The sequence below is a fragment of the Phyllobates terribilis genome, unplaced genomic scaffold (assembly GCF_046119375.1).
Source record: "Phyllobates terribilis strain yellow unplaced genomic scaffold, ASM4611937v1 Scaffold_7__3_contigs__length_470593459, whole genome shotgun sequence".
Lineage (NCBI taxonomy): Eukaryota > Metazoa > Chordata > Amphibia > Anura > Dendrobatidae > Phyllobates > Phyllobates terribilis.
In genome coordinates, this window is record NW_027362767.1 from 425,498,172 (window position 1) to 425,522,623 (window position 24,452).

The 24,452-nt window shown below is 49.7% G+C and overlaps 1 protein-coding gene across 2 annotated transcripts in view; it reads right to left on the reverse strand.

The window, feature by feature from the left end:
* The window catches only part of LOC141155175 (complement C4-like), a 161,442-nt gene that overhangs the window by 7,129 nt on the left and 129,861 nt on the right, over positions 1–24,452 (reverse strand). For both annotated transcript variants that reach the window (XM_073641877.1, XM_073641875.1), the window contains 2 exons: positions 470–560; positions 6–80 (listed from right to left, as the gene is read on the reverse strand). In XM_073641877.1, the coding sequence (XP_073497978.1) occupies positions 6–80; positions 470–560 (166 nt within the window). The remainder of the gene's footprint in view (positions 1–5; positions 81–469; positions 561–24,452) is intronic.

Genomic DNA, 24,452 nt, shown 5'->3' on the forward strand with positions numbered 1-24,452 from the left:
CATACCGAATCGAAGTACATGATGAGTCTTCCTCCCCGGATCTCGTAATGACTGATGTAATTCTCAATACCATCCTTCAGCTGTCAGGAACAAAAAAAGGATCAAAAATACCCATAGAGCATGACAGATAAGGAGGACCAACCTGCAGGTCCTCCCGATCTAGTAGAAGTTTGGTAACAGTTGTGACTCACAGAAATACATTAATGTCATTTACACCGTAAAAATAAACCTAGATACAAAACTACGACAATTTCAGAATTGCAGTTTTCTCCTTCCTGCCCCCTAAAAAAAAAAAAGTTATGCTCCCAAAAAGACAACTCAACAAAAGCAATAGAAACAAACCTCATGCCGAAATGAAAAATATATAAAAGTGATGTAATTCTGAGGGCTGGGGGTGGAATAAAGAAGCCACATCATACAGGCCAGAAGTGTCATGGGGCAAAGGGGAGGACAAGTCATCATCACTCACCTTGTTCAGATCTTGAGCACTGGGTTCGAATCCACTGAGCAGCGTAATATCCACGATCGCCATGCCGGATGCACCCGTCTGGGATTTTCTCCTGGAAATACAATTTCATTAAAGGCTACAGAGGTCTCCTCCAAAGATCAAGAAATCCCAGACGCCAATGAGTACGATGGTGGAGGAGCCATCAGCTCCCTCTTCCGGGATTCAGCCTTTATGTCTGAGTCTTAGTGCAGCAGGGGCGATGATGTCATTAGATCACACCTGCTGTGCGGAGCTTCAGTCCACGCAATGCAGTGGAGCTGCACATTGGGGGAGTGGGGCAATCAAACTGTGTAAGGGGGGCTTTGGAGGCATTATACTGTGTGTAGGGCCCTCTGGTAGAATTATACTGTGTGGGGGCATTATACTGTGTGTAGGGCCTTCTGGTAGAATTATACTGTGTGGAGGCATTATACTGTGTGTAGGGCCCTCTGGTAGCATTATACTGTATGCAGGGCCCTCTGGTAGCATTATACTGTGTGTAGGGCACTTTGGTAGCATTATACTGTGTGGGGGCATCATACTATGTGTAGGGTGCTCTGGTAGCATTATACTGTGTGGGGGCATCATACTGTGTGTAGGGCCTTCTGGTAGCATTATACTGTGTGGAGGCATTATACTGTGTGTAGGGCGCTCTGGTAGAATTATACTGTGTGGGGACATTATACTGTGTGGAGGCATTATACTGTGTGCAGGGCAGTCTGGTAGAATTATACTGTGTGGGGACATTATACTGTGTGGGGTATCATACTGTGTGTAGGGCCCTCTGGTAGAATTATACTGTGTGGGGACATTATACTGTGTGTAGGGCCCTCTGGTAGAATTATACTGTGTGGGGGCATCATACTGTGTGTAGGGCCCTCTGGTAGAATTATACTGTGTGGGGACATTATACTGTGTGTAGGGCCCTCTGGTAGTATTATACTGTGTGGAGGCATCATACTGTGTGTAGGGCCCTCTGGTAGCATTATACTGTGTGGGGTATCATACTGTGTGTAGGGCCCTCTGGTAGCATTATACTGTGTGGGGTATCATACTGTGTGTAGGGCCCTCTGGTAGCATTATACTGTGTGGGGGCATCATACTGTGTGTAGGGCCCTCTGGTAGAATTATACTGTGTGGAGGCATCATACTGTGTGCAGGGCCCTCTGGTAGCATTATACTGTGTGGGGGCATTATACTGTGTGCAGGGCAGTCTGGTAGCATTATACTGTGTGGGTGCATCATACTGTGTGTAGGGCCCTCTGGTAGAATTATACTGTGTGTAGGGCCCTCTGGTAGCATTATACTGTGTGGGGGCATCATACTGTGTGTAGGGCCCTCTGGTAGAATTATACTGTGTGGGGTATCATACTGTGTGTAGGGCCCTCTGGTAGCATTATACTGTGTGGGGGTATCATACTGTGTGCAGGGCAGTCTGGTAGCATTATACTGTGTGGGTGTGACGCGCCCCTGGGCCTACTTGGTGTAGCGTTGCGCACGCGGGGACTACCCGGAGCCGGGCCTGTTGGGGGTAGTAGTCTCGTGGCGGTGACCCGGTCCGTGCCCAGGGAGTCAAACTGTGTGGCTGAGTATATTAGCAGTAGATGTAGGACGACTACGCCACCCGTTGAATGCAGCTATGGAGCTGCCGCTGCAGGGCAGACCGCTGAGGCCGGTGGAAGGATGGTGCAGCGTGGATGGTATAACCCCCAACGGGAGGGGTATGGCCTCAGGGCAGCCGACGTGGATGATGGGGGTAGTAGGAACCACTCAGAGACGATGCGGTGTAGTTCAGGGTCTTTACTGGTGACAAAGATAGACCCTCCCGGAGTACTGGCTAGCGGTCGGGGCCTGGTCAGTCCTTGAGCAGATGGGATTCCCCTTGGCCAGGCGGAGTTGTAGGCCTCCCCAACTAATTGTACTCTTCTGGCTTCCTTGCTAGAGGCGGGTAAAGGTAGCCCACGTCCCTGAGTGTACCGTGTGGTGCTCACCCGTATGGCCGGTGACTCGGGACCTTCTAGTGGCTTCCGCTCCACGACGGCGGTGCTGGTCCCACGCGTGTGACCGTGCCTTCGGGTTTCTTGGCCAGAGGACCTGAAATCCCCTGCCGGTCGGTTTCTGCTGCTGGGTCAGGGTTAATCCCCACAGCCTCGGACTCCGGGTCCGGTGGTAACTCTTCAATCAGGGCGAGCTCTTCAGCTGCCAGCCCCTGATTCCTTTTAGCACTGCTCCCACTGAGCTCCTGATCTTTCTTTCCTAAGCTGCTTCTCTTCTTCTCTCTACTCTTTTTCTCTCTAACCCTGCCTCAGCCCCAGCTTTATATAGGGGAAGTTCTTCCCCTCCCAGGACTGGGCAGGAGGTGTGGCATGCATAGGATGTCTGACCAGGAAACCTCCCACCTGCTCTCAGACATAATATTGCTATTACTGTGGAAACCAGACCCCTGGGGTGCCACATTCCCCCCTAGTGAAATTTAGTACTCCGGGACTAAACATACTTTTGTAAACATAACAAGGTATAAACAATAACGTTCTGGTAGAGACAACACATAAGGTGGTCACGGCGTGTCCGCAACCGGGTGTAACTTTTGAGGAAAACAAAGGTGTCCATTTCACCAAAACAGGGAGACGTAACCAGGTAGGGGTCTGTCCTGCCCCGAGTCCTTATCAGTCTTTTAGTCCGTCCTGGGTTACGCTCCAACTATATGCACAAAGGATTCCCGGTAAATCCACCAAAGACTCCTACAAATAACTAGAAACACATAATTATACACAAGCAACAATAAACAGGTAAACATTAATAAAATAGCTTGAACATTTAGATCCTCCACCGTATGGGCAACTGGCCTCTAGTGACCCTAGTGGACCTACGGAGCTGGCTGACTGGTCCTGAGCTACAGGGTGTAGGAGCTGTCAAGGGTAAACTGGGCAGCCGTCTACGGACTCTTTGGCTCACTAGAGGTATGGCAGGCTCACTATAAGCAGAGGGTTGATTCTCCTGGTCTGCTTGTGTGGGGTCTTCTGCCTCCTGGACCGGCTGTTCTTCCAGCTCTACCTGTGTCTCCGTAGGCACTTGGGATGCTGGTTGGAAGAACGTGAGGACGGGTACCACAACAGCACCATTGACTTGAGTCCAAGACCGAGGGAAGTCTCCGAGCACAGTACTAACCATATCTTCCCTTTCCTCTACGGGTCGAGGGTCTTCTTGTTCCTCTTCAGGGTTCCGTAGCTGTTCGGGACACTTCTTCAGGTGATCCCGGGATACAATGGCTGTGGTTTCCCCTCCGTCTTTACTGATTGTACAGATCTTTGGGTTGTCGTGGCTTGAGGGCAGTACGGTGTACGGGTCCTTCTCCCACTGGTCGTCCAACTTGTGGAGCCGTCTTTTCCTCTTCAAGACCTGCTCTCCGGGCACCAGGGGAACAGCGGGAGCATACTGGTTGTAAGTTTTCTCTTGTCTTTCCCTAGCTTGACAGAGACTTCACTCCACGCTCTCCTGTACTTTCCGGTACTGCTGCTGCCTCTCTGTGTCCCAGTCTGCTTCTGGTGAAGTGTCCTCGGGTGTCAGGACTCCCATCTCCAGATCAACAGGAAGCTTACCAGGTCTTGCCCTCATTAGGTAAGCCGGGGTACAGTTGGTGGAACCTACAGGGATGTGGTTGTATAGGTCCACCAGGTCGGGCAGCTTTTCAGGCCACAGACTACGTTCTTCCAGGGGCAATGTTTTCAGAAGATCTATCACCACCTGGTTCATTTTCTCACAAAGTCCATTAGTTTGCGGGTGATAGGGTGTTGTTCTTATCTTCCGGCAGCCATACAGGGTGCAGAACTCCTGGAAGACTTCCGCTTCAAAGGCAGGCCCCTGGTCCGTCAGCACCTGCTCCGGGTATCCGTGCGGACGGCAGAAGTGCTACTGGAAGGCTCTAGCTGCTGTTTGAGCCGTTAAGTCCTTGACGGGGACGACAACCAAGAACCGGGAGTAGTGATCCACGATGGTTAACGCGTAGACGTAGCCACTTCTGCTTGGGGTCAGTTTTACATGATCCAAGGCTACCAGTTCCAACGGCTGTCTGGTGATGATGGACTGCAGGGGAGTCTTCTGGCTGGCACGGTCCCTCCTTCTTAGGTTGCATGGGCCACAGTCTCTGCACCACCTCTCGATGGTTCCTCTCATGCCTACCCAATGGAACCGCCCGCGCAGCAGGAACTCCAGCTTCTTCCATCCGAAGTGCCCAGCTCCGTCGTGGTATGCCTCCATCACCATAGCTGCGTCTCTTCTTGGCACCACTACTTGCCAGATTAGTTCATGCGTCCGGGAGTTAACCATTCTGCGGCACAACTTCCCCTTGTAAAGGAACAGTCGACTCTTCTCAGCCCACAGTTGCTTGGCTTCCTCCGGAGCGTCTGGGTCAAGGCGTGCATCTGGCCGAGTCAGCATCTCCTTTACCAGTCGGACGGCAGGGTCACTGTCTTGCGTCTCCGCCCAGTTGTAATGAGGTAATGGGTTGAACGTAGCGGATTGCTTACTCCTTACACGGTGGGAATACTGGATAGTCCCATGACGATGGAACGCGGGGAGTTCAACTTCTTCCAGTTCCTCTGAATCTTCCCCTACGTCCGGTAGGTTCGGCATCCTGGACAGGGCGTCTGCGTTGGTACTGGAGCGTCCTGCCCGGTATTTGTAAACTCATAGTTGGACAAGCGGGCCATCCATCTCTGCTCTAGGGCACCGAGTCTTGCAGTGTCCAGGTGTGTCAATGGGTTGTTATCCGTGTACACGGTGAACCGGGAAGCAGCGAGGTAGTGCTTAAAGCGTTCGGTGACTGCCCACACCACTGCCAGGAACTCTAGCTTAAATGAGCTGTAATTCTCAGGGTTTCTTTCGGTGGGTCGCAGTTTTCGGCTGGCGTAAGCAATTACCCGTTCCTTCCCCTGCTGGATCTGGGACAGTACGGCTCCTAGCCCGATGTTACTGGCGTCGGTGTAGAGGATAAAGGGCTGGCTATAATCAGGGTACGCCAGGATTTCATCCCCCGTGAGGGCCATCTTCAGCTGGCGGAAGGACTCTTCTTCCAGCTTCTCCCATCTGAAGGGTGGCTTCTGGTTCTTGGCCTTCCTGGACTGGCCTATCAGGAGGTCCTGCATAGGAGCTGCCTTTTTGGTGAAACCGGGAATGAACCTTCGGTAGTAGCCTACCAACCCGAGGAACTGCCTCACTTCCTTTACGCTGGAGGGGCTTGGCCATTCCTTAATTGCGGTGATCTTATCAGGGTCGGGAGCCACTCCGTCAGCACTCACCACGTGTCCCAGGTACTGCACCTTTGGCTTCAGGAGGTGACACTTGGAGGGTTTCACCTTTAGGCCGTAACTTGCCAGAGCTTCGAACACTTCCGCCAGGTGTTTCAGGTGGTCCTCGTAGGTCTTGGAATAGACGATGACATCGTCCAGGTATAACAGGACCGTCTCAAAGTTTCGGTGTCCCAGACAGCATTCCATCAATCGCTGGAAGGTTCCTGGTGCGTTGCAGAGTCCGAACGGCATGCAGGTAAACTCGCTAAGTCCCATCGGGGTGGTGAATGCGGTCTTCTCCCGGTCCGCCTCTGCTACAGGAACCTGCCAGTACCCGCTAGTGAGATCCAAAGTGGAGAAGAAGTTAGCAGATTTTAAAGCAGCCAAAGACTCCTCTATCCTTGGTAAGGGGTACGCATCTTTGTGTGTGATACGGTTGATTTTCCGGTAATCTACACACATTCTCATGGTGTTGTCTTTCTTTTTAACCAAGACTAGTGGAGCTGCCCAGGGGCTACAGCTATCCCTGATTACCCCAGCCTCCTTCATGTCTCTAAGCATCCCCTTGGCGTGTTGGTAGTGTGCAGGGGGTACGGGTCGGTATCTCTCCTTTATGGGAGGATGGTCTCCCGTGGGGATATGGTGTTCTACCCCCTTTACTCGCCCGAAGTCTAACGGGTGTTTACTAAACACTCTCTCGTACTCTTGAACCACCCGATAGACTCCTTGTTTCTGGTGTGAGGGAGTGGAGTCAGTACCCAGATGTAGTTGCTGACACCAGTCCTCCATTGGTTTCTTAGAGCCGTTACCTTCCTCCGGGTGAGATGGAGGCAAGGGTTCCACAGACTGTATAGAATTTTGGTTGATGGTATACAATTTGGCTAGCGTAGCATACCGGGGCAGGTACACTTCCCTCTTCCCGATATTTATTATGCGAACGGGCACCCTCCCATGGCGTACATCAACCACCCCCCGTGCTGTCAAAATGGTGGGGCTACTGTCTGAGTAGACGGGTTCTACCATTGCTTGGTAGTCTCTACCTCTTAGACCAATAGCTGCCCGACACCAAATCATCATTTCACTTTTTGGGGGCATGGCAATAGGGAAAGGGTCACACATTCTCACGCTTCCAATCTCACCACCGGAGAGTTCCACCTGTTGCCGTCGCATCAGTGCCCGGATCTCTTTTTGGAGCACTCGCTGCTGGCCGGAGCTGGCGTTCTTGGCAACCTGCTGTAAAATGAAAATCACTTCTGCAAGACAATTTTCAATCACATTAGTTCCTAGAGTTATTTTTGGGTGACTCTCGCGCTTGTCAATGTCTACAATGATCAGTCCCTGTGCTGCCAGTTCAACTCTACCGATTTTAATGGTCATCTCTTTGAATCCGATCTGTGGCACGGGTTGACCATTGCTGGCGATGATACTCAAGTCGTCGTCTGGGTAGCGGGTTATATCCGAGTCATTCCAGTACTGCTTGAAGAGCACGTACGGGATGGTGGTGACCTGTGACCCGGTGTCAAGTAGGGCACTCATAGGAATGCCATCCAGTACCACAGGCAAGACTGGACGTCCTCCCACATATTTGTCACGCCAGTTCGATGGGCCTGGTGACCTTATTCCTGGGGGTTGGCCCTCTACCCCAAGTTGTGCCAGTTTAAAGGACAGTACCTTGCCATATGTCCGGGTTGATTGCAGCGGCGGCAGATGGGTTGTCCGTCCTCGTTGTATCGGTCGCTGGGTCTTCCTCTGGCCGGTGGGGTCCTCCTTGGTCGACGCCACGGGATGTCCTCCGGTCCGGATGCCAGCTGGATCTTCCCTGGAGCAGAAACCTGTAAAGACTGCACAGTTCGGGTTAGCGCAGCAACGCTTTTAGCTAGCTCTTGGACCTGATGGTGCAGGTCTGGAGCCGGGTCATTGTTCAAAGCCTGCGCATCAGCTCCCACAGGCCCTGCCGACAAGGGCGCCGCCTCCTGGTGGTAAGCGGTAGTAGGGCGCCTGTGAGTCACCACGCCACCCGGTGCCGGTTCTCGGAGCACCCGGATGGCTCTGTCCTTGAACTGTGCAAAGTCCAGATGAGGATCCTGTAAGGCCATTGCCCGCAACTGGGTTCGGTGGGCATTGCAATATAGTCCCTCTATAAATTGTTCGGTCAACAGCCTGTCCTCGTTTCCCACGCCGTCAGGGTCGGTCTGCTTAATGGCTCTCAGGGCCTCTTGTAGGTTTAGTGCATAGTCCCTTATATTCTCATGTGCTCGCTGTTTGCACCCGTAGAATCTAAGCTTAATCTCGGCTGAGGTGCGGGTATCAAAGGTGTCCTTCAGCCGGGTTAATATCCCTGCGACAGTCCTCCTCCCAGGTGGCCAGGACTTTACCTCCCTTTGGGCTGCCCCGGTTAGTTGGGCCACCAGGATGCTCACTTTTTGCTCTTCTGTGAGGGGGTACACCTGGAAGAGGCTATCCAGCTTTTCTTTAAAGTCATTCAGGGTATGTGACTCCCCTGAGTACTGGGGTAGCCAGGCTGCTCCCGGGATATAGGGCATGGTGAAAGGCATGACTGCAGCAGCGGTGGCGCTGGCGGGGGTTGAGGCAGTGAAGCTCTCCTCCATATCCGACATCTTTCTCCCCCCCTAGTGGACCGTGGCCTACCTTGCGATGATCCTCTTCCGTAGGCCGCGGCTCCGCAGTGGATCGTCAGGGTCGAGGACCTTCCGTCGCGCTCCTGTGACGTCGGCGTCTGCTGGGCTCCTTCCAGGACCTTACGCAACGTCCGGACGTGAGGCGGGGCTTCAGTTCTCGCGCGCTTTCGGAGTCCACGCCCCTCTTCTTCCCGCGCGGCGTCTTCAAGATGGCGTCCAACGGCGGGAAAACTCCACGGAAGGCGGGAAGAAGGCAGAAGATGGCGCCGGATGGCGGGAAAACTTTGCGGATGGCGGGAAGAAGGTAGAAGATGGCGCCGGATGGCGGGAAACCTCCACGGATGGCGGGAATCTTCACCACTGGTAAGTTTGAACAGTCTTTTTCAGGCACGCAGTACCCGGTGGTTGCGGGCACGAAATCCTGCCGACTACGCCAAAGTTGACGCGCCCCTGGGCCTACTTGGTGTAGCGTTGCGCACGCGGGGACTACCCGGAGCCGGGCCTGTTGGGGGTAGTAGTCTCGTGGCGGTGACCCGGTCCGTGCCCAGGGAGTCAAACTGTGTGGCTGAGTATATTAGCAGTAGATGTAGGACGACTACGCCACCCGTTGAATGCAGCTATGGAGCTGCCGCTGCAGGGCAGACCACTGAGGCCGGTGGAAGGATGGTGCAGCGTGGATGGTATAACCCCCAACGGGAGGGGTATGGCCTCAGGGCAGCCGACGTGGATGATGGGGGTAGTAGGAACCACTCAGAGACGATGCGGTGTAGTTCAGGGTCTTTACTGGTGACAAAGACAGACCCTCCCGGAGTACTGGCTAGCGGTCGGGGCCTGGTCAGTCCTTGAGCAGATGGGATTCCCCTTGGCCAGGCGGAGTTGTAGGCCTCCCCAACTAATTGTACTCTTCTGGCTTCCTTGCTAGAGGCGGGTAAAGGTAGCCCACGTCCCTGAGTGTACCGTGTGGTGCTCACCCGTATGGCCGGTGACTCGGGACCTTCTAGTGGCTTCCGCTCCACGACGGCGGTGCTGGTCCCACGCGTGTGACCGTGCCTTCGGGTTTCTTGGCCAGAGGACCTGAAATCCCCTGCCGGTCGGTTTCTGCTGCTGGGTCAGGGTTAATCCCCACAGCCTCGGACTCCGGGTCCGGTGGTAACTCTTCAATCAGGGCGAGCTCTTCAGCTGCCAGCCCCTGATTCCTTTTAGCACTGCTCCCACTGAGCTCCTGATCTTTCTTTCCTAAGCTGCTTCTCTTCTTCTCTCTACTCTTTTTCTCTCTAACCCTGCCTCAGCCCCAGCTTTATATAGGGGAAGTTCTTCCCCTCCCAGGACTGGGCAGGAGGTGTGGCATGCATAGGATGTCTGACCAGGAAACCTCCCACCTGCTCTCAGACATAATATTGCTATTACTGTGGAAACCAGACCCCTGGGGTGCCACAGGTGCATCATACTGTGTGTAGGGCGCTCTGGTAGAATTATACTGTGTGGGGTATCATACTGTGTGTAGGGCAGTCTGGTAGCATTATACTGTGTGGGGTATCATACTGTGTGTAGGGCCCTCTGGTAGAATTATACTGTGTGTAGGGCCCTCTGGTAGCATTATACTGTGTGGGGGCATTATACTGTGTGTAGGGCCCTCTGGTAGAATTATACTGTGTGGAGGCATCATACTGTGTGTAGGGCAGTCTGGTAGCATTATACTGTGTGGAGGCATTATACTGTGTGTAGGGCCCTCTGGTAGAATTATACTGTGTGTAGGGCCCTCTGGTAGCATTATACTGTGTGGGGTATCATACTGTGTGTAGGGCCCTCTGGTAGAATTATACTGTGTGGAGGCATCATACTGTGTGTAGGACAGTCTGGTAGTATTATACTGTGTGGGGGCATCATACTGTGTGTAGGGCCCTCTGGTAGAATTATACTGTGTGGAGGCATTATACTGTGTGTAGGGCCCTCTGGTAGAATTATACTGTGTGTAGGGTCCTCTGGTAGAATTATATTGTGTGGGGACATTATACTGTGTGTAGGGCCCTCTGGTAGCATTATACTGTGTGGGGTATCATACTGTATGCAGGGCCCTCTGGTAGCATTATACTGTGTGCAGGGCCCTCTGGTAGCATTATACTGTGTGTAGGGCACTTTGGTAGCATTATACTGTGTTGGGGTATCATACTGTGTGTAGGGCCCTCTGGTAGCATTATACTGTGTGGGTGCATCATACTGTGTGTAGGGCCCTCTGGTAGCATTATACTGTGTGTAGGGTGCTCTGGTAGCATTATACTGTGTGGGGGCATCATACTGTGTGTAGGGTGCTCTGGTAGCATTATACTGTGTGGAGGCATTATACTGTGTGTAGGGCACTTTGGTAGCATTATACTGTGTTGGGGCATCATACTGTGTGTAGGGCCCTCTGGTAGCATTATACTGTGTGGGGGCATCATACTGTGTGTAGGGCAGTCTGGTAGCATTATACTATGTGGGGACATTATACTGTGTGTAGGGCCCTCTGGTAGTATTATACTGTGTGGAGGCATCATACTGTGTGTAGGGCCCTCTGGTAGAATTATACTGTGTGGGGGCATCATACTGTGTGTAGGGTGCTCTGGTAGAATTATACTGTGTGGGGACATTATACTGTGTGTAGGGCCCTCTGGTAGCATTATACTGTGTGGGGTATCATACTGTGTGCAGGGCCCTCTGGTAGCATTATACTGTGTGTAGGGCCCTCTGGTAGCATTATACTGTGTGGGGGCATCATACTGTGTGTAGGGCCCTCTGGTAGCATTATACTGTGTGGGGGCATCATACTGTGTGTAGGGCAGTCTGGTAGCATTATACTGTGTGGGGACATTATACTGTGTGTAGGGCCCTCTGGTAGCATTATACTGTGTGGGGTATCATACTGTGTGTAGGGCCCTCTGGTAGCATTATACTGTGTGTAGGGCCCTCTGGTAGCATTATACTGTGTGGGGGCATCATACTGTGTGTAGGGCCCTCTGGTAGAATTATACTGTGTGGAGGCATCATACTGTGTGTAGGGCCCTCTGGTAGCATTATACTGTGTGGAGGCATTATACTGTGTGTAGGGCCCTCTGGTAGAATTATACTGTGTGTAGGGCCCTCTGGTAGAATTATACTGTGTGTAGGGCCCTCTGGTAGTATTATACTGTGTGGAGGCATCATACTGTGTGTAGGGCCCTCTGGTAGAATTATACTGTGTGTAGGGCCCTCTGGTAGAATTATACTGTGTGTAGGGCCCTCTGGTAGCATTATACTGTGTGGGGTATCATACTGTATGCAGGGCCCTCTGGTAGCATTATACTGTGTGTAGGGCACTTTGGTAGCATTATACTGTGTTGGGGCATCATACTGTGTGTAGGGCCCTCTGGTAGCATTATACTGTGTGGGGGCATCATACTGTGTGTAGGGCCCTCTGGTAGCATTATACTGTGTGGGGTATCATACTGTGTGTAGGGCCCTCTGGTAGCATTATACTGTGTGTAGGGCCCTCTGGTAGCATTATACTGTGTGGGGTATCATACTGTATGCAGGGCCCTCTGGTAGCATTATACTGTGTGCAGGGCCCTCTGGTAGCATTATACTGTGTGTAGGGCACTTTGGTAGCATTATACTGTGTGGGGTATCATACTGTGTGTAGGGCCCTCTGGTAGCATTATACTGTGTGGGGGCATCATACTGTGTGTAGGGTGCTCTGGTAGCATTATACTGTGTGGAGGCATTATACTGTGTGTAGGGCACTCTGGTAGCATTATACTGTGTGGAGGCATTATACTGTGTGTAGGGCGCTCTGGTAGCATTATACTGTCTGGGGTATCATACTGTGTGTAGGGCCCTCTGGTAGAATTATACTGTGTGTAGGGCCCTCTGGTAGCATTATACTGTGTGGGGGCATTATACTGTGTGTGGAGCAGTCTGGTAGCATTATACTGTGTGGAGGCATTATACTGTGTGTAGGGCGCTCTGGTAGCATTATACTGTCTGGGGTATCATACTGTGTGTAGGGCCCTGTGGTAGAATTATACTGTGTGTAGGGCAGTCTGGGAGCATTATACTGTGTGGGGTATCATACTGTGTGTAGGGCCCTCTGGTAGAATTATACTGTGTGTAGGGCCCTCTGGTAGTATTATACTGTGTGGAGGCATCATACTGTGTGTAGGGCCCTCTGGTAGAATTATACTGTGTGTAGGGCCCTATGGTAGCATCATACTGTGTGTAGGGCCCTCTGGTAGCATTATACTGTGTGTAGGGCCCTCTGGTAGCATTATACTGTGTGTAGGGCCCTCTGGTAGAATTATACTGTGTGGGGACATTATACTGTGTGTAGGGCCCTCTGGTAGTATTATACTGTGTGGAGGCATCATACTGTGTGTAGGGCCCTCTGGTAGCATTATACTGTGTGGGGTATCATACTGTGTGTAGGGCAGTCTGGTAGTATTATACTGTGTGGAGGCATTATACTGTGTGTAGGGCCCTCTGGTAGAATTATACTGTGTGTAGGGCCCTCTGGTAGAATTATACTGTGTGGGGACATTATACTGTGTGTAGGGCCCTCTGGTAGCATTATACTGTGTGGGGGCATCATACTGTGCGTAGGGCCCTCTGGTAGCATTATACTGTGTGGGGGCATCATACTGTGTGCAGGGCCCTCTGGTAGCATTATACTGTGTGGGGGCATCATACTGTGTGTAGGGCCCTCTGGTAGCATTATACTGTGTGGGGTATCATACTGTGTGCAGGGCCCTCTGGTAGCATTATACTGTGTGTAGGGCACTCTGATAGCATTATACTGTGTGGGGGCATCATACTGTGTGTAGGGCCCTCTCCTAGCATTATACTGTGTGGGGTATCATACTGTGTGTAGGGCCCTCTGGTAGCATTATACTGTGTGGGGGCATCATACTGTGTGTAGGGCCCTCTGGTAGCATTATACTGTGTGTAGGGCCCTCTGGTAGCATTATACTGTGTGGGGTATCATACTGTATGCAGGGCCCTCTGGTAGCATTATACTGTGTGCAGGGCCCTCTGGTAGCATTATACTGTGTGTAGGGCACTTTGGTAGCATTATACTGTGTTGGGGTATCATACTGTGTGTAGGGCCCTCTGGTAGCATTATACTGTGTGGGTGCATCATACTGTGTGTAGGGCCCTCTGGTAGCATTATACTGTGTGTAGGGTGCTCTGGTAGCATTATACTGTGTGGGGGCATCATACTGTGTGTAGGGTGCTCTGGTAGCATTATACTGTGTGGAGGCATTATACTGTGTGTAGGGCACTTTGGTAGCATTATACTGTGTTGGGGCATCATACTGTGTGTAGGGCCCTCTGGTAGCATTATACTGTGTGGGGGCATCATACTGTGTGTAGGGCAGTCTGGTAGCATTATACTATGTGGGGACATTATACTGTGTGTAGGGCCCTCTGGTAGTATTATACTGTGTGGAGGCATCATACTGTGTGTAGGGCCCTCTGGTAGAATTATACTGTGTGGGGGCATCATACTGTGTGTAGGGTGCTCTGGTAGAATTATACTGTGTGGGGACATTATACTGTGTGTAGGGCCCTCTGGTAGCATTATACTGTGTGGGGGCATCATACTGTGTGTAGGGCCCTCTGGTAGCATTATACTGTGTGGGGTATCATACTGTGTGTAGGGCCCTCTGGTAGCATTATACTGTGTGGGGGCATCATACTGTGTGTAGGGCAGTCTGGTAGCATTATACTGTGTGGGGACATTATACTGTGTGTAGGGCCCTCTGGTAGCATTATACTGTGTGGGGTATCATACTGTGTGTAGGGCCCTCTGGTAGCATTATACTGTGTGTAGGGCCCTCTGGTAGCATTATACTGTGTGGGGGCATCATACTGTGTGTAGGGCCCTCTGGTAGAATTATACTGTGTGGAGGCATCATACTGTGTGTAGGGCCCTCTGGTAGCATTATACTGTGTGGAGGCATTATACTGTGTGTAGGGCCCTCTGGTAGAATTATACTGTGTGTAGGGCCCTCTGGTAGAATTATACTGTGTGTAGGGCCCTCTGGTAGTATTATACTGTGTGGAGGCATCATACTGTGTGTAGGGCCCTCTGGTAGTATTATACTGTGTGGAGGCATTATACTGTGTGTAGGGCCCTCTGGTAGAATTATACTGTGTGTAGGGCCCTCTGGTAGAATTATACTGTGTGTAGGGCCCTCTGGTAGCATTATACTGTGTGGGGTATCATACTGTATGCAGGGCCCTCTGGTAGCATTATACTGTGTGTAGGGCACTTTGGTAGCATTATACTGTGTTGGGGCATCATACTGTGTGTAGGGCCCTCTGGTAGCATTATACTGTGTGGGGGCATCATACTGTGTGTAGGGCCCTCTGGTAGCATTATACTGTGTGGGGTATCATACTGTGTGTAGGGCCCTCTGGTAGCATTATACTGTGTGTAGGGCCCTCTGGTAGCATTATACTGTGTGGGGTATCATACTGTATGCAGGGCCCTCTGGTAGCATTATACTGTGTGCAGGGCCCTCTGGTAGCATTATACTGTGTGTAGGGCACTTTGGTAGCATTATACTGTGTGGGGTATCATACTGTGTGTAGGGCCCTCTGGTAGCATTATACTGTGTGGGGGCATCATACTGTGTGTAGGGTGCTCTGGTAGCATTATACTGTGTGGAGGCATTATACTGTGTGTAGGGCACTCTGGTAGCATTATACTGTGTGGAGGCATTATACTGTGTGTAGGGCGCTCTGGTAGCATTATACTGTCTGGGGTATCATACTGTGTGTAGGGCCCTCTGGTAGAATTATACTGTGTGTAGGGCCCTCTGGTAGCATTATACTGTGTGGGGGCATTATACTGTGTGTGGGGCAGTCTGGTAGCATTATACTGTGTGGAGGCATTATACTGTGTGTAGGGCGCTCTGGTAGCATTATACTGTCTGGGGTATCATACTGTGTGTAGGGCCCTCTGGTAGAATTATACTGTGTGTAGGGCAGTCTGGTAGCATTATACTGTGTGGGGTATCATACTGTGTGTAGGGCCCTCTGGTAGAATTATACTGTGTGTAGGGCCCTCTGGTAGTATTATACTGTGTGGAGGCATCATACTGTGTGTAGGGCCCTCTGGTAGAATTATACTGTGTGTAGGGCCCTATGGTAGCATCATACTGTGTGTAGGGCCCTCTGGTAGCATTATACTGTGTGTAGGGCCCTCTGGTAGCATTATACTGTGTGTAGGGCCCTCTGGTAGAATTATACTGTGTGGGGACATTATACTGTGTGTAGGGCCCTCTGGTAGTATTATACTGTGTGGAGGCATCATACTGTGTGTAGGGCCCTCTGGTAGCATTATACTGTGTGGGGTATCATACTGTGTGTAGGGCAGTCTGGTAGTATTATACTGTGTGGAGGCATTATACTGTGTGTAGGGCCCTCTGGTAGAATTATACTGTGTGTAGGGCCCTCTGGTAGAATTATACTGTGTGGGGACATTATACTGTGTGTAGGGCCCTCTGGTAGCATTATACTGTGTGGGGGCATCATACTGTGCGTAGGGCCCTCTGGTAGCATTATACTGTGTGGGGGCATCATACTGTGTGCAGGGCCCTCTGGTAGCATTATACTGTGTGGGGGCATCATACTGTGTGTAGGGCCCTCTGGTAGCATTATACTGTGTGGGGTATCATACTGTGTGCAGGGCCCTCTGGTAGCATTATACTGTGTGTAGGGCACTCTGATAGCATTATACTGTGTGGGGGCATCATACTGTGTGTAGGGCCCTCTCCTAGCATTATACTGTGTGGGGTATCATACTGTGTGTAGGGCCCTCTGGTAGCATTATACTGTGTGGGGGCATCATACTGTGTGTAGGGCGCTCTGGTAGCATTATACTGTGTGGGGGCATCATACTGTGTGTAGGGCACTCTGGTAGCATTATACTGTGTGGGGGCATCATACTGTGTGTAGGGCCCTCTGGTAGCATTATACTGTTTGGGGGCATCATACTGTGTGTAGGGCACTCTGGTAGCATTATACTGTGTGGGGACATCATACTGTGTGTAGGGTGCTCTGGTAGCATTATACTGTGTGGGGACATCATACTGTGTGTAGGGCACTCTGGTAGCATTATACTGTGTGGGGACATCATACTGTGTGTAGGGCCCTCTGGTAGCATTATACTGTGTGGGGTATCATACTGTGTGTAGGGCCCTCTGGTAGCATTATACTGTGTGGGGTATCATACTGTGTGTAGGGCACTCTGGTAGTATTATACTGTGTGGGGGCATCATACTGTGTGCAGGGCACTCTGGTAGCATTATACTGTGTGGGGACATTATACTGTGTGTAGGGCCCTCTGGTAGCATTATACTGTGTGGGGACATTATACTGTGTGTAGGGCACTCTGGTAGTATTCTACTGTGTGGAGGCATCATACTGTGTGTAGGGCCCTCTGGTAGCATTATACTGTGTGGGAGCATCATACTGTGTGTAGGGCCCTCTGGTAGCATTATACTGTGTGGGGCATTATACTGTGTGTAGGGCCCTCTGTGTTAGAACCTTGCTCTTAGGTTTTTTTTCCTTTGCTGGTCACATGACCTTGTTGGCCTATTTAAGCATGCTCCGCCCTTCTGGCTTTGCTGGACTTCATTGTATAACTACTTTCTAGCTAGCCTGTGCTCTGTATCTTACTCTGTTAGTTTGCTTGGTCTACGGACCTCTATGTTCTATATATTTTGTTTGTTCGTCTGTCTGCTACTATTTCTGTTAGGAGGTGTCCCATATTCAACCCAGTCCTTAGTACTTGTAGGGATTCCTTCCCCACATCTATAGGTCTCCGTACAGACTAGCTTAGGACTTTAGCAGGTCTGATCGCAGGATCAGGTTCCCTGTTACATCGTAGGGATTCAGCTGAGTTCTATCGTAGGGACAGATCTCCTCTCTTTCCTTAGCTCTGGTAGCAGAACATAACAGTAAGTCCAGCCTGCAAATTCTCTAAGGAAAGATTTTTTTGTTCCATCATGGTGTCGGTTCAGGATTTGGCTCATCGCCTGCAGGGACTCTCTCTGGAGGTGGCCGAGCTCCGTCAGCACGTGAGTAACTGTCCTGGAGCACATTTCTTGGAGCCTAAGGTACGTTTGCCGGATTTATTTTTTGGTGAACATTGAGAATTTTTTTCATTTAAAAATGCTTGCTTATTGTATTTTCGTTTGAGACCCAAGTCCTCTGGGGATGAATCCCAGCGCATAGGGTTCATAATGTCACTTTTGCACAAAGAGCCTCAGGAGTGGGCCTTTTCTTTGCAACCTAGTGATACATGCTTCAGATCAGTGGATAGTTTTTTTTTCTGCTTTGGGACTATTATATGATGATCCTGACCGTGTCGCATCAGCTGAGACTGAGTTGAGACGTTTGAAACAGGGATCAGGTAATGTGGAAAAATATTGTACTCATTTCCGTCGTTGGTCTACTCAAACAGGGTGGAACGATTCTGCTCTGAAAAGTCTATTTCTTGCTGGGCTCAATGAAAGGGTTAAAGACCTGCTAATTGCTTATCCTACACCTGAAGATTTGCAACAGGCTATGCAATTAGCTATACGGGTGGATAGGAGACTGCGTGCAAGGATTAATGAGAGCAAATCCTCTGCTATGTCAGTTTCTGGTTATGAGAATGTGTGTACTAACAGTGGTGAACCGATGGAGATTGGATCGGTGGCACCTCGCTCTCAAGAAAAAGACCGTCGATTTTCTGAAGGCTTGTGTTTCTATTGCGGAAAATCTGGTAATTTGATTAAAGGCTGTGAGCTTCGTATGAAGAAAGAAAAAAAAAATGGTCAGTCATGCCCGTATTGCCTGTTTAAATTCCAAGGGTGTATTTTTAGCTGCTTCCACGATTGCTCAGGAAAAATTAATGGAATTTCGGGTGTTTGTTGATTGTGGGTCTACTCTGAATGTAATTGATGGGGGATTCTTGGAAAGACTCAATTTAAAACCCGAACCTTTATCATCCCCCATTGCTGTGGTTTCTGTGGATGGTTCCCCTTTGAAGAATATTACTCTCAAGGTCTGTGAATTTCCTCTCACTATTAATGGTGTTCACCATGAGAAATTGGATTTGGTAGTGTTGAATAACTTGCCTTCTCCAGTAATATTGGGATTGCCCTGGTTAAAATTTCACAATCCTGTACTGGATTGGTCTACCAATGAAATTAAATCCTGGAGCCATAAATGTTATGACAAGTGTTGTAACGGGCGTATTGCAGCTGTTGATAGGGGGGAATTGCCTGTTCCTATTCAGGATTTTTGGAGAGTTTTTTCTGAGAAGGAATCGCAGGTTTTGCCTCCCCATAGAGACTATGATTGTACTATTGAATTTGTCCCTGGAGCAACTCTTCCTAAAAGTCGTTTATTTAACCTTACTATTCCTGAGAGGAAGGCTTTGGAGGAATACATACAGACAAGCTTGGCCGCCGGTCACATTAGGCCCTCTAAGTCTCCTGTGGCGGTTGGATTTTTTTTTGTAAAAAAAAAGGACGGCGGTTTACGTCCTTGTCTGGATTTTCGTGAGATTAACAAAATTACTGTAAGCAATCCTTACCCACTGCCATTGATTCCTGATCTGTTTAACCAGTTAATGGGGGCCAAGTGGTTCTCTAAAATTGACCTTAAGGGGGCATACAATCTGTTGCGCATGAAGGAGGGTGATGAATGGAAGACTGCTTTTAACACTCCTGTGGGTCATTTTGAGAATCTGGTTATGCCTTTTGGTCTTACTAATGCTCCTGCATTTTTTCAGAATCCTATTAATGATATCCTTAGACCTTTGATCGGCAAAAATGTGGTTGTGTATTTGGATGACATTTTGATTTATTCGTCGGATCTGGAGTCTCATTGGCGGAGCGTACGTGAGGTATTACAGTTATTAATGGACAATTCGCTTTTTGCTAAGCTGGAGAAATGTGAGTTCGCTGTACAGAGAATTAGTTTTTTGGGCTACATTATCTCCAGTGAAGGTTTTGAGATGGACCCGGTTAAAGTTCAAGCTGTACAGGAATGGCCTAGGCCTATTGGTTTGAAATCGATACAGAGGTTTTTAGGTTTCGCCAATTATTACAGAAAATTCATAAAAAATTTTTCTAGTATTGTCAAACCTCTGACCGATCTCACCAGGAAAGGTGCTGATGCGGTTCAGTGGTCTTCTGAGGCCATTGAAGCTTTTGTGTATCTCAAGGAGAGGTTCACCTCTGCTCCCATCCTTATGCAGCCTGATGTGACTAAGCCGTTTTTGGTTGAGGTTGATGCTTCCTCTGTGGGGGTTGGCGCAGTATTGTCTCAGGATAATGGGGATGGAGTACATCCCTGTGCCTTTTTTTCAAAAAAATTTTCGGAGACTGAACTGAATTACGATATTGGTAATCGGGAATAATTGGCTATTAAACTCGCATTTGAACACTGGCGCCACTTCTTGGAAGGTGCGGAATTTCCCGTTCAGGTTCTTACGGATCATAAAAATCTGATATATCTTGATGCTGCCAAGCGCCTGAATGCCCGTCAGGCTAGGTGGGCACTGTTTTTCTCGCGGTTTAATTTCTCCGTTACTTACATCCCTGGTACTAAGAATGTTAAGGCGGATGCCTTGTCTCGCAGTTTTTCTCCCATAGTCGGTGCTGAGAAAGAGGAGAACATTTTACAAGAAGGTGTTGTGATAGCTGCTTTGGACTCCGTTTTGGAAGATGAGATTCTTAAAGCACAGGAGAATGCCCCATCTAACACTCCCCATGAGAGGTTGTTTGTGCCTGGGACCTTTAGGAGAGATTTATTTGTTGAGTGTCACGAATCTCGGTTGGCAGGTCATCCCGGAATCTCTGAGACCAAGAGACTGGTGGGTCGCAGTTTTTGGTGGCCTGGATGGCAGAAGGAAGTCATTAAGTGGGTGCGTCAATGTACTATATGTGCTAGATCTAAGTTCTCACATACTCCTGCTGCGGGGTTGCTTTGTCCTTTGGAGGTTCCCAGTGCTCCTTGGACACATTTGGCTATGGACTTTATAACTGACCTTCCCCCCTCTGAGGGTTTTACTGTCATCTGGGTGGTCGTGGACCGTTTTAGCAAGATGTGTCACTTGGTTCCCTTTGTCAAACTGCCCTGCGCTAAAACTCTCGCTAAGGCCTTTGTCAAGGAAATTGTCAGACTTCATGGCGTTCCTACTGACATTGTTTCTGATAGGGGTCCTCAATTCGTGGCTCGTTTTTGGCGTGCCTTTTGTGACAGGTTGGGAGTTCATTTATCGTTCTCGTCCGGATATCATCCTGAATCTAATGGCCAGACCGAAAGGAAAAACCAGGATGTTGAGCAGTTCTTGCGTTGTTTTGTGGCAGACAATCAAGAGGGGTGGTCTGAGTTTCTGCCACTTGCTGAATTTGCTCTGAACAATCATACATCTTCTTCTGCTGGTTGTTCGCCTTTTTTTTGTTGTTCTGGGAGACATCCGTCGTTTGGGTCGTTCTCCAAGTTGGGATCTGCCGTGCCTGAGGAGGAGAATTTTTCCGGTGATTTGGAGAGAGTTTGGACGGATGTGCGTGGTAATCTTCAGGAGGCCAACAGAAAATCTAAGGACTACTATGATAGGAAACGACAGGAGGTTTTGTTCGCTGTTGGTGACATGGTTTGGTTGTCCTCTAGGAATCTGCGGTTGAGGATTCCTTCTAAGAAATTGTGTCCCAAGTTTGTAGGGCCCTTTAAGGTGCTTCAGGTTGTCAACCAATCTGCTGTTAGGTCGGAGGTTCCTACCTCCTGGAGAATTAATCCGGTATTTCATGTCTCTCTGTTGAAAAAAGCTGTTGTATCGGATTGTGACGCCTCTGCCTCTGTTCCTCCGGTGGTGGAGGACGGGGAATATGAAATTTCTCGCATCCTTAACTCTAGACTGTATAGAGGTAGTTTGCAGTATCTTGTGGCCTGGAAAGGTTTCGGACCCGAGGATAACTCTTGGGTGAGGTCGGATGATGTTTCCGCGTCCAGACTTATCAGAGCGTTTCACAGGAGATTTCCTGATAAGCCTGGTCCTAGGGGATCCGGAGGATCCTCTTAGAAGGGGGGGTACTGTTAGAACCTTGCTCTTAGGTTTTTTTTCCTTTGCTGGTCACATGACCTTGTTGGCCTATTTAAGCATGCTCCGCCCTTCTGGCTTTGCTGGACTTCATTGTATAACTACTTTCTAGCTAGCCTGTGCTCTGTATCTTACTCTGTTAGTTTGCTTGGTCTACGGACCTCTATGTTCTATATATTTTGTTTGTTCGTCTGTCTGCTACTATTTCTGTTAGGAGGTGTCCCATTTTCCTCCCAGTCCTTAGTACTTGTAGGGATTCCTTCCCCACATCTATAGGTCTCCGTACAGACTAGCTTAGGACTTTAGCAGGTCTGATCTCAGGATCAGGTTCCCTGTTACATCGTAGGGATTCAGCTGAGTTCTATCGTAGGGACAGATCTCCTCTCTTTCCTTAGCTCTGGTAGCAGAACATAACACTCTGGTAGCATTATACTGTGTGGGGGCATCATACTGTGTGTAGGGCCCTCTGGTAGTATTATACTCTGTGGGGGCATCATACTGTGTGTAGGGCCCTCTGGTAGCATTATACTGTTGTGGGGGCATCATACTGTGTGTAGGGCCCTCTGGTAGTATTATACTGTGTGGGGGCATCATACTGTGTGTAGGGCCCTCTGGTAGTATTATACTGTGTGGGGGCATCATACTGTGTGTAGGGCCCTCTGGTAGTATTATACTGTGTGGGGTATCATACTGTGTGTAGGGTGCTCTGGTAGCATTATACTGTGTGGGGTATCATACTGTGTGTAGCGCACTCTGGTAGCATTATACTGTGTGGGGTATCATACTGTGTGTAGGGCCCTCTGGTAGTATTATACTGTGTGGGTATCAAACTGTGTGTAGGGTGCTCTGGTAGCATTATACTGTGTGTAGGGCACTCTGGTAGCATTATACTGTGTGGGGGCATCATACTGTGTGTAGGGCGCTCTGGTAGCATTATACTGTGTGGGGTATCATACTGTGTGTAGGGCCCTCTGGTAGCATTATACTGTGTGGGGTATCATACTGTGTGTAGGGCGCTCTGGTAGCATTATACTGTGTGGGGTATCATACTGTGTGTAGGGCCCTCTGGTAGTATTATACTGTGTGGGGTATCATACTGTGTGTAGGGTGCTCTGGTAGTATTATACTGTGTGGGGTATCATACTGTGTGTAGGGCCCTCTGGTAGCATTATACTGTGTGGGGGCATCATACTGTGTGTAGGGCCCTCTGGAAGTATTATACTGTGTGGGGGTATCATACTGTGTGTAGGGTGCTCTGGTAGTATTATACTGTGTGGGGGCATCATACTGTGTGTAGGGCCCTCTGGTAGTATTATACTGTGTGGGGGCATCATACTGTGTGTAGGGTGCTCTGGAAACATTATACTGTGTGGGGTATCATACTGTGTGTAGGGCGCTCTGGTAGTATTATACTGTGTGGGGTATCATACTGTGTGTAGGGTGCTCTGGTAGTATTATACTGTGTGGGGGCATCATACTGTGTGTAGGGCACTCTGGTAGCATTATACTGTGTGGGGGTATCATACTGTGTGTAGGGCACTCTGGTAGCATTATACTGTGTGGGGTATCATACTGTGTGTAGGGCACTCTGGTAGCATTATACTGTGTGGGGGTATCATACTGTGTGTAGGGCGCTCTGGTAGCATTATACTGTGTGGGGGCATCATACTGTGTGTAGGGCCCTCTGGTAGCATTATACTGTGTGGGGTATCATACTGTGTGTAGGGCCCTCTGGTAGCATTATACTGTGTGGGGTATCATACTGTGTGTAGGGTGCTCTGGTAGTATTATACTGTGTGGGGTATCATACTGTGTGTAGGGCGCTCTGGTAGCATTATACTGTGTGTAGGGCCCTCTGGTAGCATTATACTGTGTGGGGTATCATACTGTGTGTAGGGTGCTCTGGTAGCATTATACTGTGTGGGGTATCATACTGTGTGTAGGGCCCTCTGGTAGCATTATACTGTGTGGGGTATCATACTGTGTGTAGGGCCCTCTGGTAGCATTATACTGTGTGGGGGCATCATACTGTGTGTAGGCCCCTCTGGTAGTATTATACTGTGTGGGGGCATCATACTGTGTGTAGGGTGCTCTTGAAACATTATACTGTGTGGGGTATCATACTGTGTGTAGGGCGCTCTGGTAGTATTATACTGTGTGGGGTATCATACTGTGTGTAGGGTGCTCTGGTAGTATTATACTGTGTGGGGGCATCATACTGTGTGTAGGGCACTCTGGTACCATTATACTGTGTGGGGGTATCATACTGTGTGTAGGGCACTCTGGTAGCATTATACTGTGTGGGGTATCATACTGTGTGTAGGGCCCTCTGGTAGCATTATACTGTGTGTGGGGGGTATCATACTGTGTGTAGGGCCCTCTGGTAGCATTATACTTTGTGGGGTATCATACTGTGTGTAGGGCCCTCTGGTAGCATTATACTGTGTGGGGTATCATACTGTGTGTAGGGCCCTCTGGTAGCATTATACTGTGTGGGGTATCATACTGTGTGTAGGGCCCTCTGGTAGCATTATACTGTGTGGGGGCATCATACTGTGTAGGGCCCTCTGGTAGCATTATACTGTGTGGGGGTATCATACTGTGTGTAGGGCAGTCTGGTAGCATTATACTGTGTGGGGTATCATACTGTGTGTAGGGCCCTCTGGTAGCATTATACTGTGTGGGGTATCATACTGTGTGTAGGGCCCTCTGGTAGCATTATACTGTGTGGGTGCATCATACTGTGTAGGGCCCTCTGGTAGCATTATACTGTGTGGGGGTATCATACTGTGTGTAGGGCCCTCTGGTAGCATTATACTGTGTGGGTGCATCATACTGTGTAGGGCCCTCTGGTAGCATTATACTGTGTGGGTGCATCATACTGTGTGTAGGGCAGTCTGGTAGTATTATACTGTGTGGAGGCA